General features: G+C 50.7%; 1 protein-coding gene across 5 annotated transcripts in view; it reads right to left on the bottom strand.

The window, feature by feature from the left end:
• The window catches only part of OTOF (otoferlin), an 89,236-nt gene that overhangs the window by 34,500 nt on the left and 39,949 nt on the right, over nucleotides 1–14,787 (bottom strand). For all 5 annotated transcript variants that reach the window (XM_019642254.1, XM_019642333.1, XM_019642412.1 and 2 more), the window contains 3 exons: nucleotides 3,812–3,885; nucleotides 2,279–2,405; nucleotides 1,733–1,787 (listed from right to left, as the gene is read on the bottom strand). In XM_019642254.1, coding sequence (XP_019497799.1) covers nucleotides 1,733–1,787; nucleotides 2,279–2,405; nucleotides 3,812–3,885 — 256 coding nt within the window. The remainder of the gene's footprint in view (nucleotides 1–1,732; nucleotides 1,788–2,278; nucleotides 2,406–3,811; nucleotides 3,886–14,787) is intronic.

Here is a 14,787-nt window from a genome sequence, read left to right as displayed (position 1 = left end):
CTTGGGCCTCAGTTTCTCACCTATGAAATGTAGTAATACCTATATTTGGAGGGTTGTAAGGATGACATTAACTAAATGGAAAACACATACACAGCTCCTCACATAGTGTCTGGCACATAGTAAATCTTCAAAAAAGCATTTTCATTAACAGCAGCAACAACAACTTCATTTTCAATGTGTCCTTACCCGGCAGGCTGGTGACATTGTAGAGGGAATGGTGTCTAACTCTGAGGTCTTTGTTCTTTGGAATTTTCCTGTTCTCAGCACTAGAGGAGCAAAGCCCTGAGCCCAGCCCCCTGGAAAAGCCCTCAGGAGTCTACGGTCCTTTATGTGTGGGTTTTGGCAGAGAAGTGAGGGGATAACATTCTCAAATCTTCAAGGAGCCCAGTGGCTTGAGGTTGTCTAAAACCACAGGGGCAGGGACGCTTGACACTGCCTGGGGTTATTTTTCAAGCACCTGTGAAGATAAGGTGTGTCCTGAGAAAACATGAACACACGTACCTGATAGAAAAAAAGGTGGCATCTAGCCCATTATATCATCACCTGAATGAGGTGAGTTGGGGCTGTCTTTAAAGAAGGGTTGGTATGCATGGGGCCTGGAAAATGGGCACAAAAGAAAAGCTCTAACCTGGGAGAGGGGGCTCACACTGATTCTGGGGCCAGGCACTGGTACCTAGGGCAGGAAGTATAGTGGTAGCCAGGTGGGGTCTCCTGAAGGCTCTGCTCTGTCCACCCTGACCAGCCAGCAAACTTACCCAACACTAGGAATGCCCAGTAGTCTTCTGACCTATAGCTGGGTCTCATTAAACCCCAGGGGAGGGCTTAGAGCAATGGATGGTCTCTGGGTCCTCCCTGTTTCCAGTTTATAAATTGGTACTGGGTGCTTCTGGCTTATACATTAGTCTATTGTGAGTTGTGTTAGTGTCAGTCTCTCAGGCTTTGGTCAATTTGGGGAGAAGAGACAAAATTGAGGGTGTGGCCCTGCAAAGCTGAGGATCAGGTCCTAGGCTGGAAGAGCTGCACTGGGGCCCAGTTACCCTGTACGGCCCTGTCCTAGCTGTGACCAGTCGTGCTCATGACCCATCCTGCTTGCACTGTGGTCACATTAACAATCTTATAGCTGCAAATCTCTCCCTCTCTCAGCCATTTTGTCTCCAATTTTAGAAACACACAAACAAAAAAAAATTAACTGTTAATTTCAGAAAATATAGAGAAGCAATAATAGAAAAAAAAACACCCACACTCTCACCATTTAACAGATAATCAGGATTGATATTACTTCTAGCATTAAAATAATACAAAACGATCACTTCAAAAAAATACACCAAAAAGAAATCTTTCTTCAGAGGCTCTTATTTTAACTGTTGGTTTTTTGGGAGGGGGCGGGGTGGGGTGGGGGTGCTCCTTGGTCTCATCTTGGTTTTCCCAGGTTCTTGGTTTTTCCAGGTCCCTCTTACTTTATGAAGTCCAAGAAATCCTGGGAGGGCTTTGACCAGCAGAAGCAGAGCTCTCAAGCTCTACTTTGGGTTTGTACCTCTCTACCTATGACATTTCTATGTGTGCCTCCAGGTACATGCTGACTTTGGGAACTTATATTCAGCTTGTGGTACTCTATGACCCTTAGATGCATTCTTCCACAGGGTCTGTAATGCACATCTGGCCAGAACGTTGCCCCCCTACCTCCCACTAGAGCAGAGTCTGAAAGGCATGGGCCTCTAGTTGCCCCACCTACCTGGTAATCCATGGGCCGCCCGGCACTTGGCTCCATCTTGATGTCTGGCTTGGATCTGAGGAGAAGAATGTACTGTCAGGCCTGGTATAAGGGGATTGCTTGCAGAGGAGGGGGAGGGCAATGACAATGGTTAGACTTTGGAGAAGGGAAGAAGGACAGAATCGTGATCTTCAAACACTCTAGGGCTGCCAAACCGAATGGGGATAGTTGTTCTCAGAGGCCCCAGTAGAGAGGACTAACCAAGGGCAGAAGTAAAGAAAAACAGACATTAGATCAACAGGTTGAAATATGGGCTGAGGGGCTCTGTGATTTCGCTGGGCCTGGAGGTAGGTGTTCAGCAACTCTGGAAGAGGCCTACAGCTGCTGCACTCTGTGTTTGCAGGGAGAGAGGTGAGAGAGACATCCAGGAAAAGGAGAAAGGGACAGGGTTAAGAAGAAGCTGTCCACGGGCCCTGATTCTTCCCCACCCAAATTCCAGACATGGCAAGATGAGTCCTGTTTGATGGGGTGGAGGCAATTGGGAACGTGGGGCTCCTGCCCACTCACCGCTTGTTGGAGACATTGGTGGTGAGAGCGGTGACAGAGGCTAGAGACACGGAGTCGGGGTCCATCCCCTCCGCAAGCCGAATGCCCAGGCGATCGAGGTCCTCCATCTCCAGCACTGCTGGTTCATCTGGGGAAGAAGAATGCTGACTAGGTGGGCTGGACAGTGGGATAGCGACTGTCTTTACACTCTTCTTTGGCATCCAGGAAACCAACAGTCAAATTCAATGTTTACCTGGTAACATCTGCGAAGAATGTTATGGCCTGTATATCTGTAGTGTTTCCTACCTAATCTTGGTATTTGAGTTTAATTATATCTGCTCTTGCTTTTTAAATTTTAATTAAATGTAACTATCTTATTGTTACTTACATAAGCACTGAATATCTTTCATGGAAGAAGGTGAGAAACAAAGAAATCATACTTATGTACCTCTTGTAATAATAGCTACCATTTATTGAGTGGTTACTACGTGTCAGGCTCAGTACCAGGCACTTTATACACATATCTCCAGTCCTCAGAGTCACACCTTGCCAAGACAGGCACTATTCTTATGTCACAGATGGGAAAACTGAAGCTTAGGAAGAAACTTATCCATGTAAAATTGCTGGTGGAATTCAGAACCTAAGACTGTACTGATGTGTATTAATCCATGAGATGAAGAAATAATGATTCTGAGAAGCCACTGAAAGATAATGGGTCTGAACCTCAGCCAACAGCTGTACCCTCTCCAATCTAAGAAGGAGAAGGGCACAGCTGGAACTGGCATGGGGGCAAGAGGGAGGGACAGAGATTCTAGGGCCACTGGCTCATACAGTGGACGCTGGGGAGGGCAGCTAGGAGCCCTGAGGGCGGGCATGTGATCAACTAGGCCTGGGCCAGAAAGCTACGTACACCTCCCTTGTCCGCTCCATTTCTCTCCTGTCTTCTTTCTGTCCTCTCTGACTCCTCGCAAACAACTGTCTTGCCCCCGACCCCCACAAGCCACTCCAGTTCCCCATGGTCCACACCGCCACCCCACCACCGCCCTAAGCCTTCCCTGCAGCTGGGAGAGAGGGTCTGGGGGAAAGGCAGGACAGTCAGTCCTGCCACTGGGCAAGCATTCTCAGGATTTAGGTTTCCCCCCCAGAAATAAGGAATTGACCAAATAATTTTCATTTTTGTTATTCCTTCTTCTAATTAAAAATCTCTAGGCGTCTCTATGGAGAAACAAGAATGGGAGCAAAGGGGGCAGGAGGAGCCTTTCATATACAGGCCCGCTGGGCTGGGGGCTCCGCTCTGCTCTAAACCAGCTGAGATGCGGGTTCCACCGCAGCCGCCCAACGTCCCCTTCTTAAGGACCATTGTCAGGACCCGGCTTCTCCGCCAGCCAATAGGAGGCCAAGCTCCTTCAGGTGGCTCCGCCATCCAATCGCAGGAGAGCCTGTTAGGGCGCTGCCGGCAGAGGGGTGGGGTTTGGTGATTGTCAGGTGCAGAGAGGTAGCCCGGGAGCACCTCAAGGGTGGGACTGGGCAATGGGCAGGGGCGAGCGTTTGTACCTTGTCTTTGGTGTTCCTCCTTGTGGGACCGGTTCTTGCCGAGTTTCATGGCGGAAAACACACTCCTCCCGGCTCTGTGAGAAGGGCGCCAGAATGAGCAGGTGGAAGGAGAAAGACACACAAACACAAAAGAGCAAAACCCAAGAGTACACGTAAGGGAAAGGAAGATAGATCCAAACCCCAGCCCTTCAGCTGCTGGTCCCGAACTGGGAACCATGAGAGGGCAGAGGAAACCCCACCACTTCCTCCTTCCTCACGTCTTCACACCACCGAGGAGCAGGTTGGTACCCCAGCTCCCAGAGAAGGTGGCCTTCCATTGGAAAGAACCGTTTGAACTGGAGCTCTCCTCAGGGACCTGGGCTGATCTCAGCCCCCCACAGTCTAGTCTTAGAGCTCCAAGCTTCACCAATGCCCCCAAGCTCCTCCTCCCTGTCCCTGCACCCCACCTCAGCTGGGGGAAAGGAAAGCCAGCCACCAGAGACAAAGCATCAGAACAGAGGGTCAGAAACAGGACTCAGAGGGGCAGAGACCAAGGAGGAGCTGGGAGATGTGGTTGAAACTAGCTGCTCAGTTCTCAACCCTGGTGCTCAAAGCCTGCCCTGGTTTTGCTAACCTCCCTTTGCCCTCGGAGTCTCCTTGGTCTTCACTGAAAACGAGGAGATAGGCTCTGTCCCATCTATCTTTGGCCCTGGCTTTAAAAAGGCCCCTTCTGCCTGTCCCCTGTCACTTTGGAATCCCCGCTTCCACCAGCCCCCAGGAACATATGGCAGACTCCATAGTTCCTACCTCTCTTCCTCTGGCTTGGTGTGGCCTTGTGCCCTCAGGTGAAGGGCCCTGCAGTCAGGGGGGCTGAGGGAAGGGGGTAGGGGTCCTCACTGTCCCTTCAGTGATGTCCCCGCAGCCGAGCCTGTAATCCTGGTGTCAGGAGGGACCAGGAGTAGGATCAGCAGGGGGTAAAGTGCAGTATTCCATTACCCCATTAATATTGCATTAGCTGGATACTTGACTCTCTCCACTTCCCATTGTCCCTCCTCCTGGGTGTGGCCGTCATCCTGTAGGCCCAGATGGGGCGAGGTGCAGGCTCCAACCCTGAGCTCACCTATAGCAGAGCCCTCCCATCTTTGGGTCATGAATCTCCCTGTGGAGGTTTGACTGTGGTTCCCAAGACCCCCTGTTCTTTACGCTGGGTAATGTGAGGTTGGAGGAAGCCTTTCTGTCCTTGTAGAGATGGCCTAGAAATCTTAAACTACTCTACTCGGGATTAGGGAGCCAGTATCACCCCCCACACACACACACACAAGCTTGGCCCTATCCTAGCCCTGGGCCTTTTCTTTGCTCTTCATATGCCAGGCAAGACACGGAGGGGCGTGTGTCTGTATCTTAATGAGAGAGCAACCAGAAACCATCCCTTTCATGGGGCACCAGCTCACAGTTCAGGAAGCACTGGCATGGTCATGATTTCCTAAAAAGGCATGAGGTGGGTGCAAGAAGGCTGGGGTGACACTGATCTGTCTACACTCTCCAGCATCATGCTGTCTGGGATATAATAATGGGATGAGGGGAAAGAAAGGTGCTCTAAAAAAGGAAAATGGATGCCTTTGGAATTATGTTTTAAAAGTTTCTCCCTTCTAATAAGGGAGTATATCAGATATAAATGTAAAATACCCAAAAAGAGATTATATAACCTTTCTCGAGCAACTACTCTGGGCCAAAGACTTTCCAGATGTTTGTTCATTTCACCTTCATAGCAATCCTGGGAGGGACATATGCTTCTCCTCATTCAACCCATGAAAAGCCTGAGGCGCAGAGAGCTGGGAATGAAGCACAAAGCTCCTGTCTCCGAGGCCAGCAATATTTCCACTGCATCCTTGATGCGATGGCATTGCACTGCTCTGTCAGTGTGAATCCCATCATTCTGACCACTTGGAATTTTGGGAAAAAGCCTCCAGGACCTGCACTGATAGGTGGAGGCACAGGCCATGTGCCTGCACAATTGGCAGATGCGGATGTCATCTGTGAAGAGTCCCACAGACCATGCCTGTGTTTACAGGGAAGGGTCTCTTTCAAAAATAATCTAAGCATCAAACACATTTTGGAAGAGACTGCTATAAATATTAATTTACCAGTGACATAACATTGAACAGATCAATGAACCCACTGAGAACAATTCTGTGATGGTGAGAAAGGGACCATCCTGGGCCGGCCGAGTGGCGCGATGGTTAAGAACCAGCTTGGGACGCCAGAGGGCCCCGGTTCAGATCCCACATATGAGGGCCAGTGACACTGCCCTCTACAGCTAAGATGCTGAACAACAGCTCAACCTGGAGCTGGGCTGCCATGAGTTGCCAGCATAGGCTGCAGCCCTTGCTGCAGTGGGCTGCCATGGGCTACCGTGTGTGGCCATCCAGAAGCCGGTGACTGATCTGCCTCACCCGGGAAGAGCACAATGATGGTGCCAACTTGGGCCAGTGAAGCAACGTCCTCCACAACTAGACTGAAGAACAAAAGGACAGCAACTTGTCTGTTCCCCTTCCCCCAATTCCCCACCGCTGTTCCCATCCCCCAATTCCCCAATTAAAAAAAAAATCTTAAAAAAAGAAAAAAAAGAAAGGGACCATCCTGCCTGGCTTACACTGAACCATCCAGTGGTTTTCTTCCTTTTTTGTGGCCTTAAAGGTAGGGGTGCCGGCTACAGTCTGACCCCTGCAACAGGAAGCGTGCCTAGTGTGGGCCCTCACTCCACCTCCTGCCTCAGCATTTGGGATTCCTTTGCTCCCAGCCTCACCGCCCTCCTGGATTACCCAGGACTTCCCTGGAGGGTCCCGTGCTTGACTTTGTACAGTCACTTCTTGGCCATTCCTGAGCTGTGCCGTCCTTACAGGGCCCAGCCTTGCTCCATGTATGACCTACATGATGCCATCACATACAGCCTGCTCCAGCCACACGGCCCCCCATCCCATCCCCCTCCATCCCAATCGCCCCCTGGAAAGTGCTCTGAGATGGTAAGTCAAAGCGATATGTCAGGTTGGAAGCAGGTCCTGCCAGGAGAAGCAGGCTTGACATACTGGAGAGGATCTGGCCCTGTAGCCTGAGGCCCAGAGGCACAGGTAACAGAGGATCATGGCTTTCTTACGATGGTCCCAAGGACCCACCCAAGCGGAAAAGGGCCTGGGCTTCCCTTGGGCAGCTATGGCCCTTGAATTCAAAAGTCACTTGATTCCTTTAAACAAGCATATTTGGAAGCAAAGTTTGATAAATAAACTATACTTGTCCAACCAGTTTCTACCATATCCTGAAGCAATACAAAGGAGAAACCCCTCTCCTCAAACCCTGTGTAATTTTAACCATCTCAAGTGGACAGGTTCACTGGAGATATTCCTGTGTGCCTGGGAATACCTCACAATGATGATTAATCCCTTCGTGACAAATGCAGAATGTATAGGGTGAGTGCAACTTCCAGAATTCTTACTATAGGCTCTGTGCCTTTGTTTCTCCTAGACTCGGTCTTCAATTCATCTGAACTGTGGTCAGAAGAGCATGATGTCATCCACTGTTGCTGCCCTGTGTCATTTTCTGATCGATGCACATCAGAAATTCACGATAGAAAAAGCCTTTTCTGCCTATCGCAGCACCAGTTCCCAGAAAGCAGCATGCCTGCTTCTTTTGGCAAAGGATAAAGGTTATTTTTTAAATAAATGTTAACGTAATCAGGGACATTTGAAGATTATCCACTTGCATTCAAGACTCAGATTTTGAAAAAATGTAATTTCTTGATTAGGTTACTGGTGTGCTGGTTTGTTTTGTTTTGTTTTGTTTTTTATAATAAAATTCTGCATTTGGTCTAGTTGGATTCTCCAATTACTAAAGATATAATGTGGTGAGACACAGACAAAGAAAATGAGCTAACAATCAGTTCTTTGAAAAACTACTTTGCAACCAAGTGGCTCCTTATTTCTGGCTGCAAGAAAACAGGAGGAGCAAGGGCCAGGGGAGATGGGCCTCCAGGAACCTCTGAGGGTTTATGGTCACTTTTGGGCTTCCCCACTCCTGGATTCATCAAAGTCAAAACGCTGTGCACCTACAGTTTAGACTGCAATTGCTCTCTAGAGAAAATATTTTAAAGCTAGTTCACTCATTGTAAATTCTTTTTGCATTTAGAATCTGATGGTTTCTGGGAACACTGGCCAAACTAAATGTAGCGAGCGAGAGCTCACTAGTTTGGTCTCTGTATTATTCTGGAGGTTATGACTTAGAGGGGTGTGACTGAAAATGAACAGCTGGCCACAGCTGCCCAGGGCTTCTGCCCTATGGCTGCCTTCAGTGGAACTGTCTGGGCTCATTAGCTCAGACCTCAGATTATCAGGAGAATCAAACTCCTGCCTAATAGAAACAGGGTCTGGGGATCTTCTCTGCACTGCTTAAACGGCCAAATTTTCAAAATGGTGAAATGTTCCCCAAGTGCTCCTTGATTGGTTTATTTCTCTTATTTTCCATGCCTCCCAGTACAGGCAATTTAATAATTGTAGCCTTTACAGTCATCTTTCAAGGTGTGTTGAATTTCAGTTAGTTTCTAATTCCTTCCCATATCTGGGCAGGACGGGTTAACCCTTCTTACAAGAACCTGGGGCGGGGGGGGGGGGGGAGTGTCTTGTGTACTTATCCCCTCGGTTGCCAGGGTAGCTGGCTCCTCAGCTCTCCCCATTGGCTCAACCTCTTCCAAGACTCAAGCAAACAACATCATGGAAACAGATTTCCCATCTTCCCAAACTAGCTGATCCCAGAATCTCATGTTTACACGGGAGCAAGAGTTTCTCCATGACTCCATTCTTAAGTTTTCCTACTGCAACTTAAAATGCATTTCCACTTATTTCTCATCTGTGGAGATAGAAACTACCCAGCTTTGCTACACAATAACCTTTCAGAGATTTAAAACCAATTTCCACACTTTTTCTGCTCCAGGCTAAAGAGCGTTGCCTCATTTAATCTCCTCTGAAAAATCCCATTTTCCTACCCTTTCAATTGTCTTAATGGTCTACACATTAAAATTAGAATAAATGGCAGTTTACGTTATCTCATATGTTAATTGGAGATAGCATGAGATTAGGATGGAGTAGTGCTATTCAACCATTTACTGTGGACCTACTGCGTGCCCACACTGTGAGGCACCTCTTAGTCCATTTGGGGCCAGGCAAGGGGTCAGGCCTGTCTGAATCCCAGGGAGTCTGGCCCAAGACAAACTGGGGAGCTGGAAATCAAGAAGGGCCTTAGAGAGCCTCACAGCTTTCAGACAGGGAGCCTGGGGAATGGACAGGTCATTTGTGTCTCATATAGGCCTTTTACGATGAAGTGTCCATGCATAAACCCAACCCCTTGAACCTGCTCCCTAAGAGGAACCCCCAGCTCAGTGTCTGCCATCATCTCACACACCACCTTGGATTTGGTTCACTGGCTCCCTCTCCAAGCCTGGCACATGTGCACCTGAGGATTCCTCTCTTGCTCAGACCCTGGCAAATTCCTGACCCTTTGGGTCTCTGGGCCTAAGCTCTTCCCATACAGTACCGTTGCCTTGTCAGGCTTTTGCTTGTGTGTAACATGCTAGAGTTGGAATTTGATATGCTTTTGTGAAAGCAAGTCCCTGGGGTTTTTAATGCAAGAAGATACCACAAGCCCACCCTAATGCTGATCACTTCAGACCCCTATAAACACAATCCTGCTGTCCCCATAATATCCTCATGTGAACTAATTTTTAACTTATTGGGATCATAGTTTTGAGTAAATCTCTTAACATTTCAGGGCCTGTTTCTCTACCTGGAAAACAAAGACCACATTCCTGGGTTTTCAGCTCTCATTGGTGTGTTTGGAGAATTAAATTAAATTTAGAGTACAGTCAAGTGCTCTAAACTACCTGGGTCAATTGTAGACTCTGGTCATAAGTTAAATCCCTGTTTTAGTCCTAGCTCTGCCCCTGTTCTGGAACAAGTCGCTTCCCTTCTCTGGGACTCGGATTTGTCATCTGTGAGAAAGTGTGTTGGACGAGAGAACCCCGCCCCCAGCATGGTCAGCCCTGACTACCAGTGTCCTGTGAATTCCCTGTGATGCTAGAGAATCCTTGAGATGACATGGGTTTCTGATGCAAGACCTACAACAACCCTTGGGGCCTTGAGCCTTTCCTACCCCCTTGTGGCCACTCCTCTCATCTGAAGTCACTTTCTTCTCTCCCCTCCCAGACAGCACCTGTTCTCCCACTCCCCCAGGAAGCCTTTGGGGGGAATGGAGATGGTGAGGCCTACCAGAGAGTGGTCACCTCTCCTGAGCTTTCTGGGGCTTCCTGCTCCAGCTACACCCCTGCGGCCCCTCAGTGGCCAGAGTTTGTCCTCCTTGGGCCTCCATGGCTGCATGTCCATCTGCCCAGCCCTGCCTTGACTCTTGGGGAGACGCGGTTATTGGCTTCTTGGGCCTCCCCAGCTTCTTTGATTTTAGTCACACCTTCCCTCACAGGGACTCCAAAAGGCCTGATGCAAAATGGGGAGCAGAACAGGGACGTAGAGGAGGAATCAAGACGCTGAAAGGAGGGAACAGGGAGTGGAAGCAAGAAGGCCTGGCCACCTGCCTTCCCCCGCCCTAACACCTCCCTGTTTCTCACTCCCCATGGCCAGATGGAGAGAGCTCCATTGTCCTGCCATCCCCTGGTGCTGGCTTCACCAGGACAGCCCACACCTAAGCCCTCTGGGATGGGCCACCCCAACATCAGCACCCTGTGGTGAGGACTCCTTGAGCCTCAAGGGTTCTACCCTGGCCTGGGACACCTACTTGTGCTCGTCATCTCTGCCTCCCTTGGTCTTCTCTCTGCCTTTGCTGAGTAGGGAGAAGAAATGAGGAGACAAGGGGACGAGTGTGAGAGGTTGTGGACCAGAGACACTTGCAGACTTAGCCCCTGGCCCTGCTGACCCCCATGTTCCCCAGGGGCCTCCTTGTCCCAGGGATCCCTCATCCCACTGCCTCTCACTTCAGCATGCCTAAGCCTGCAAGGCAGGGACCCACTAGGCCTGGGAGAGCGGGGTGGGGCTATGGTCCGATTCTTGGGAAGAAGCTCATAGGAGTGGGGGTGTATGGCCACTATCTCAACCCCAAGCCCAGGAGAGCCTAGAGCCCTACTGAGAGAGTAGGCCCTGGGTATCAGTTAATCTGCTCCACACCCAAGCCAGGAAGGGTCTGTTGATTTCCAAATGTGGGTTGCAGGTGCCTCAGGGAATACGAGGTTAAATGAGCCTGGTCATTGTCCAGGCATGGGCTACCCTCCTCCTCCTCACCTCCTCCCTTGATCCCCTCCAATGGAGTGGGGACCTCCCAGGCTTGTAAGGACCTCTGAGGAGAAAGGTGGGCCAGGGAGGTTCTGGGTGTGCGAAAGTAAGCGAGCTACTTCTCCAGGGCTTAGAGTAGGGCAAGACCGGTGCTCCTTGCCCTCTTTAGGGAGGCTTTCGGAAAACCCTTCTAGAATGTTCTTTCAGTGCTTCCCTGATGCTGTGGCAATGAGGATGAAGTAAAGAAAGCGAATCACAATCGGCAACTTTTTTTCTCTCCTCACACTCTTTCCTGGCACAGACCTTGCCCCGGTAGCTGTGACCCCATGTCCCAACAGCTCAGACCCAAAGTCCTAGATAGATAACAGCCGAAGTCCAGCTTTGGTCAGTTATCCTTTCTATTAGACAAGCTGGTCAGTTTGTAATTCTTTTCCAACAAGTTAACTTTAGCCAGGTCTCTGGCTACCAAATTTGGCTGAGACCACTGAGCAGAGAACAGAGAAGGGGAAACTGTCTCAGCGCCCCTGCTCTGGCCCAGGGCCTGGCTGGTCATGGGGCTGGTGAGGCATGGCCCCCACTGGGACCCACTGAAAGCTGTGTGGGGCTTGCTCCAATGGAGAAGGGGCTTCAACGAGCTTTTGAGAATGGGGGTCATATGAGATTTACCGGCCCCAGCCTCACGTTAGTCCAAGCAAGGTTGCCTTTCTCTGAATCATTGATCCAGGTTTTGAGGGAAGTTTGTTTGCTTGTGTGTTTATTATTTTTAAAGAACCCTGTGACTCTGAAAAGTTTGAAAATCTTTGCAGTAGAGGAACCAGAGGTGAAGTATATCATCTGGCAGTGGGCAAGGGTGAGGCAGGAAGGTGGGGTTTGGGTAGCTGAAGGATAAAATGTGATTCTTTCACTGTCTCCCTTTGGGCTTTGCTCTGAAATCGCAGAGGTATCAGGCTGGCCCAGTGGGGGACTTCTCAGGCACAGAGCAAGCTAAGGCACAGCACATATCAGCAACCTGAGTACACAGCACACACTGCTCTGTCCCCTTCTCACACACTGTAGGCTTCTGGGTGGGCCAAGGGTCCACACACAGGCCTAAACTCTGAGTGTAGACATGGAGATGGGAAAAGGACCATCTGTGAAAAAATAATACTCTCATGATCTTACTACAACCAGTATTGTGACTACAACTAGTAACAAGAATCGCAAGGCTCTGTGCTGAGAACTCTCACCTGCCTCGACATCTTGCACCCATCCATCTCATGAGGTGGGTATTGTTATCACTCTAGTTTCCAAACGAGGGAGCCAACGCTCAGCCTGCCCTCAGTCACTCAGCTGAAAGCAATGGGGTTGGGATTTGCCCTCAAAGCAGTCCTTGTTGCTAGGGACCTCTCCGTGAAGCCCTGGATGGGCCTGATTTCTCTCCTAGAGTCCACATTGTGTTTTTACTGTACTAATCGGGCCAGGTAATTTCTGTACCTCAGGCAGTGTTCCTCCTCTGTCTCTCAGGCTTGGTTTCACTCCACCTCTTCCTCAAGCTCCCATCCCCATGGCTTCCTGTGCACCGTTAAAAGCAGCCACAGGGCAGAGGATCAATATGGCAGCTGCTGGGGAACTCTAGGGTTTGCTGAGACCCAAATGCTTCATGGTGCCAGCCTTCACTTGGGCACTCAGCCCAGGGGAAGGGGTAGAGGGGACTCCAACCTCAGGTGAAGTGGCTGAGTTTGGGAGGAGTCTCCTGAGTACCACTTTACCCCCGATCCCAGCATGACCCTGACCCTGGCTCCTCCGTGCTGCTTGGGAGCTGCTACACCTGTGGAGCTCAGCCTGGTGAAGGGTGCAGGGAGGCATGAGGGGAGCATGGGAACTGGGGTGAGGCTGGGTGTGCTGACCCCATACACACATGCCTATGCACATCCCAGGGCACCCCCCCCACAATCTCTGTCAGAGCCCCCAGCCATGCACATGTGGTCCATTGCCCCCTGGCCCCTGACATAGGAGGGAGGTACCTGGCTTCCATGGGTTTTCACTGGAGTGGAAAAATGATCCATAAGCACAAGAAAAGTGTCCTCCCGCTGGTCTCCTAAGATGAGACCCACCAGAGAGGAGCCCAGCAGGAACCCCTACATTCCCAGAGACACTAAGAATGAGAGGTGGGCAGAAGGAGGAGGGGGCCACGGAGAGCAGGAGGGCGGGGCAGGTGGAGGAAGCGAGAAGGAGAGTCTGAGAATACAGCCCCAAGTCTCTAGAGTACAGCTGCAAGACGAAAGTGGGGACTCCTTTCTTTGTCCTTTCTAAGATGTGGCTCCTAACGCCACGTCAGCAGCAGAGCCCAGAAACCAACCATGTGTGCAGCTCCTCAGCCTCACGCTCACACAGAGGGAGCCTGTACTTGTATATGCACGTGCATGCATGCAAACACGAGCACTTCTGTGTGTATATGCATGTGTGTGCTGAGTCTCTCTTTGGATACTGAGGCAGATGTATACTGACATGCAAGGGCCCAGAGCCCTGATTTTGTGCTTCTGAGAGCAAAGCACCCATGGGGTTAGGGATTCATTTCTTTTCTGTAATACTGACAGCTGGGGGTAGGGTGTGGGGAGTGCTGTGAATAAGGGAGACCCCACCCCAGCCCAGCGCCACTGTGAAACACCAGCTGTGGGCCGCATTTGTTTGCAGAGCCCTTGGTACGGGGGTGGGGGTGGGGGGTGGGGGGTGGGTGGCCAGAGCTGAGAAGGAGCTCCGTCCACACATATCCTGGCCCACTCTGTAGGACTGAGAGAGGAACCGGCTCAGCACTGCTTGAGCCACAGCCTCCCAGAGATGGCTGCCCTCTTGGCTGTCCAGAACTCTCGGAGTGTTGTTTCCCATGTGTGCTACCCACAGGACCCAGAGTATCCCTGGGTCCCTCAGGATGTCGCAGTTGAAAGAGAGCCAGGATGGTCGACCCATTCCTGGTACTGACCCAGAGGGGTTAGTGACTTGCTCGAAGTCATTCAGCTAGTTAGTGGCAGTCAGGATGAGACTTAATGGAGCTTCGCTCTTCTGATTCAGAGCCAGTGCTCCTTTTCATGATGGCCTTTATGTGGCTTTCGATCTTGTCCCCAGAAAACCCTTTCTTAGAGCTCACCTGCAGTCTCAGACAAACCCCTGCCACGCTCTTTCCTGCACGACACAGAGGATGGGGACAAGATGGTGCCTTTTGTGTCTCTCCAGGTCCTGGCTCCTCCTCTCACCCTTTCCCGCCAGATTCCTGACCCTTTGCATTGTCCAGCTGCCAAAAACCTGCTCGTCTCCAGCCCTTACATGGGGCAGCACTCAGCGCCGCAGTTACAACCTGTGCCACCACCATCCCTTTGGCTTTCCCAGCAGCAGGGTGGGGGGTTCTCATTGTCCTGGGCCCCATTTTACAGGTTAGGAGAGATGGTAAAGAGAGTACGTGATTGGCCAAGGGTCACAGGCTGGCAAGAGGCAGAGCTGAGACACAAACCTGGGTCTCCTGAGGCCAAATTGCATGCTCTTCCCACCCCACCTAGCCTGGGGTCTAAGGAGGGCAGGCTCCAAGCTGCCCTGGGCGATGCTGCCCCACCCCGTAGCTGCCTGAAGTCAAAGGTCCAGCCGCATTTGCAATGGGATTTGTACGTTGACCTCGTTACTATTACTCCCCAGCAGGCTCGCAGG

This window comes from Hipposideros armiger, unplaced genomic scaffold, assembly GCF_001890085.2.
Source record: "Hipposideros armiger isolate ML-2016 unplaced genomic scaffold, ASM189008v1 scaffold_0, whole genome shotgun sequence".
NCBI lineage: Eukaryota > Metazoa > Chordata > Mammalia > Chiroptera > Hipposideridae > Hipposideros > Hipposideros armiger.
The sequence above is the reverse complement of the archived record's forward strand: the minus strand, read 5'-3'. Positions and strand labels throughout refer to the sequence as shown.